Source organism: Gopherus evgoodei, chromosome 17, assembly GCF_007399415.2.
Source record: "Gopherus evgoodei ecotype Sinaloan lineage chromosome 17, rGopEvg1_v1.p, whole genome shotgun sequence".
Classification (NCBI taxonomy): Eukaryota; Metazoa; Chordata; order Testudines; family Testudinidae; genus Gopherus; species Gopherus evgoodei.
Genome location: NC_044338.1, coordinates 1,743,010 through 1,745,523, shown reverse-complemented (window position 1 = coordinate 1,745,523; position 2,514 = coordinate 1,743,010). Strand labels below are relative to the sequence as shown.

Here is a 2,514-nt window from a genome sequence, read left to right as displayed (position 1 = left end):
CCATTTGGGGGCTACTGGCTCAGCTATAGATTTTAGTGAGCCACTTCCGTGCCTTGCATTCGCCCTCTCTAAGAAGGGAAACGGCTTCTACACTAACTGGTGGTTGTAGAGTGCTGGGAGTGCCTCTGATGAAAGGCAGATGTACACAGTAATACAATATTTCCATGCTAAGGTTGTCCCTATTGCAGGTTGTCCCGCTTTCCCCTGTGCCAGCTAGTTCACCTGCCTGTCATCTGGCCTTTCGCCCTAGCAGCTGAGGTCTCAGGCTAGTAGAGGGGTGGTGCTGTAATAGGATCAGTCATGGGCTAGAGTTGGCTTTTTTCCTATTGCATTTGCAGGCCTGCTCTAGCATGTGTCCCTGTTGCCCAATTTCCCATCTTCCCTGGGTCTCCTAGCCCAAGTCTGCCTGGCTTTTCCAAACCCCAAGACCTTTGAGCCTGCTGTTCCTTCTCTCTCTCTTTCTCTGCTTTAGCAAATCTCCCTCCCCCCCCAGTGAGGAACAGTTCAGCCCTTTTGCCTGGCTCGGAGGCCTCTCTGCCTGGGCCAATTTTGTTGTCATTTGTTTTCTGGTGCTGCCCCCTGGTGGTGTACGCCTTCCGTAACCCTGGCTCTCTGGAGGCATCCTGCCGCTGGCCAGGGCTCGGGTCTCTCCCCTGCTACCTGGGTGTTGTGGGCATTGTCCTAGGAAGCCAGCCTCATTCTATACAGTATCTCTCCCCCATGTAGCTTAGCTGGTGTCTATCACCATAGTTCTGTTTGGGGCTGTTTTCAGACAGGCACCAGCCCAGCTCTAGGGGAGTATGCTGCTGCCAAGGAGGTTGCTAGAGACCTGTAGGCCTGCGTCTCCCCTTCCCCCTCTATCCTAGCTCTAGCCCTTGCAGTTCCTGCTGTAGGGCTGCTTGCTGCCGGTGGTGTGTGCTCCAGGCCTGGGAGTTTGACCCTGGGGGCTGGCAGCGTGTTGGACTCCAAGTCCAAGGCCCCTTGAATGGCAGCAAGGTCAACTCTGTCCTTCAGCTTCCTGTGCAGGCGTGGGGAAGATGCTTGCCAGAGTCACAGCTGTAGGAGTGAAGCCTACATCTGTTTTCAAGCTGGCTTGCTGCATATGCCCGGCTGCACATGCCCGGTCTGGTAGAAAAGCAGCGTGTTTGGGTGTATTGAGCTACCGAGCTGCCTTTACCTAAACTGCACTGTGTGTCCCATCCCCCCCTGCCCCCTGGGTGTGTAACAGTTTAAGGGGTGGTAGGCTGGGCTCTCGGGTGCCTGTGTTATAAGCGCTGTGGGTGAATTGTGTTAAAGCTTCAGTGGGAGGGAGGAGGCCCGGGTCTCTCTCGTTCCTAATGTGCGGGGAAGAGCCCTTCCCCCTCCTTGCTGTAGCCCCGTGGCAGTCCCTGTACACACACACACTGCGCCGCCGCTGGGGGAAGTTTAGCGTAGGGCCAGAGCCGTTGTCCCAGTGCTGGCGGAGATTTGTGCCTCCCCGGCAGTCCCCTCTCCAGCGCCCCTGCCGCCAGCATCCCCTCCTGCCCCGGCTCCGCTGCGCCCCTCGCTGAGGGCAGAGGCCGCTGCCCAGGTTCCTGCCCGGCCAGGGCCCCAGGGGGGAGGGCGCTCCGAGCCCGGCTGCGCGGGGAAGGAGGCAGCCCGGGAGCAGCGTGGCAGGGCGTTTATTGAGCGGGCCGGGCCTGGCGCTCAGCGGAAGCTGGCCCGCAGCTCCCGGCCGTGCAGCGGCTGGCACGGCCGCCAGTTGTCTTGCAGCGGGCGGGGCGGCTCGCCGGCCGCGCTGCTCAGGAGGCCGCGCAGGGCGCCCAGCTGCTCGGCGCCGATGGCCACGGGCTCCCGCAGCACCAGCCAGGTGACGCTCTCCAGCAGCGGCGGGGTGGTCAGCGAGCCCGGGTAGGTCCAGAAGTCGGGGCAGGCGGGCAGCAGCTCCCGCGGCTGGAGGGCGGGGCAGGGCGCCTGTGTGCCCCGGGTGCGCACGGAGCCCAGCGCCCCCAGCAGCGGCTCCAGGGCCGGGCAGGGCGGGCCCAGGCGCAGCAGCACGGCCACCACGGCCAGCCCGTCGGGGCGGCTCAGCGCCTCGCTCAGCCGCGGGTAGCGGGCCCGCCAGTGCACCAGGTGCAGCTCGGCCGGGAAGCGGCGCCCCTCCAGCGTGTGCTCCGAGCCCTGCTCCGGCCCCGAGCCCCAGTGCAGGTGGAGCTGGGCCAGGCGGTAGGGGCCCGCCAGGGGCCCCCCGGCCAGCGCCGCGCCCTCCCCGAACTGCGCCTGCACCGTGTGCCCGTTGTTGGCGATGCTCTGCGCCGCCGCCGCCTCGTAGCCGAAGTGCAGCGGCCGCAGGGCGGCGTCGTAGCGCGTGTCCTGGGCCCGGATGTCCACGGGGGACTGGCGCCGCCCGCGGGCCAGGGGGAAGTGCTCATGCCAGCGCTCCGGGCCGTCCTCGGGGCCGTAGCCCCACGCGGGGGCCGGGGCTCCGCCTGCGCCCCTGGGCCCGGGCCTGCCGCAGCAGCCCCAGCAGCTCAT

General features: G+C 65.4%; 1 protein-coding gene across 1 annotated transcript; it reads right to left on the bottom strand.

Moving 5' to 3' along the window:
* Window positions 1–1,686: 1,686 nt before the first annotated feature.
* Window positions 1,687–2,514, bottom strand: LOC115636646 (carbonic anhydrase-like). The gene has a single exon (XM_030537012.1). It carries the CDS (start codon window positions 2,512–2,514, stop codon window positions 1,687–1,689), a length of 828 nt encoding a protein of 275 aa, XP_030392872.1.

What these genes read in the sequence shown, in the direction of transcription:
- LOC115636646 (XM_030537012.1), bottom strand. Translation starts at nt 2,514, where the DNA reads ATGAGCTGCTGGGGCTGCTGCGGCAGGCCCGGGCCCAGGGGCGCAGGC.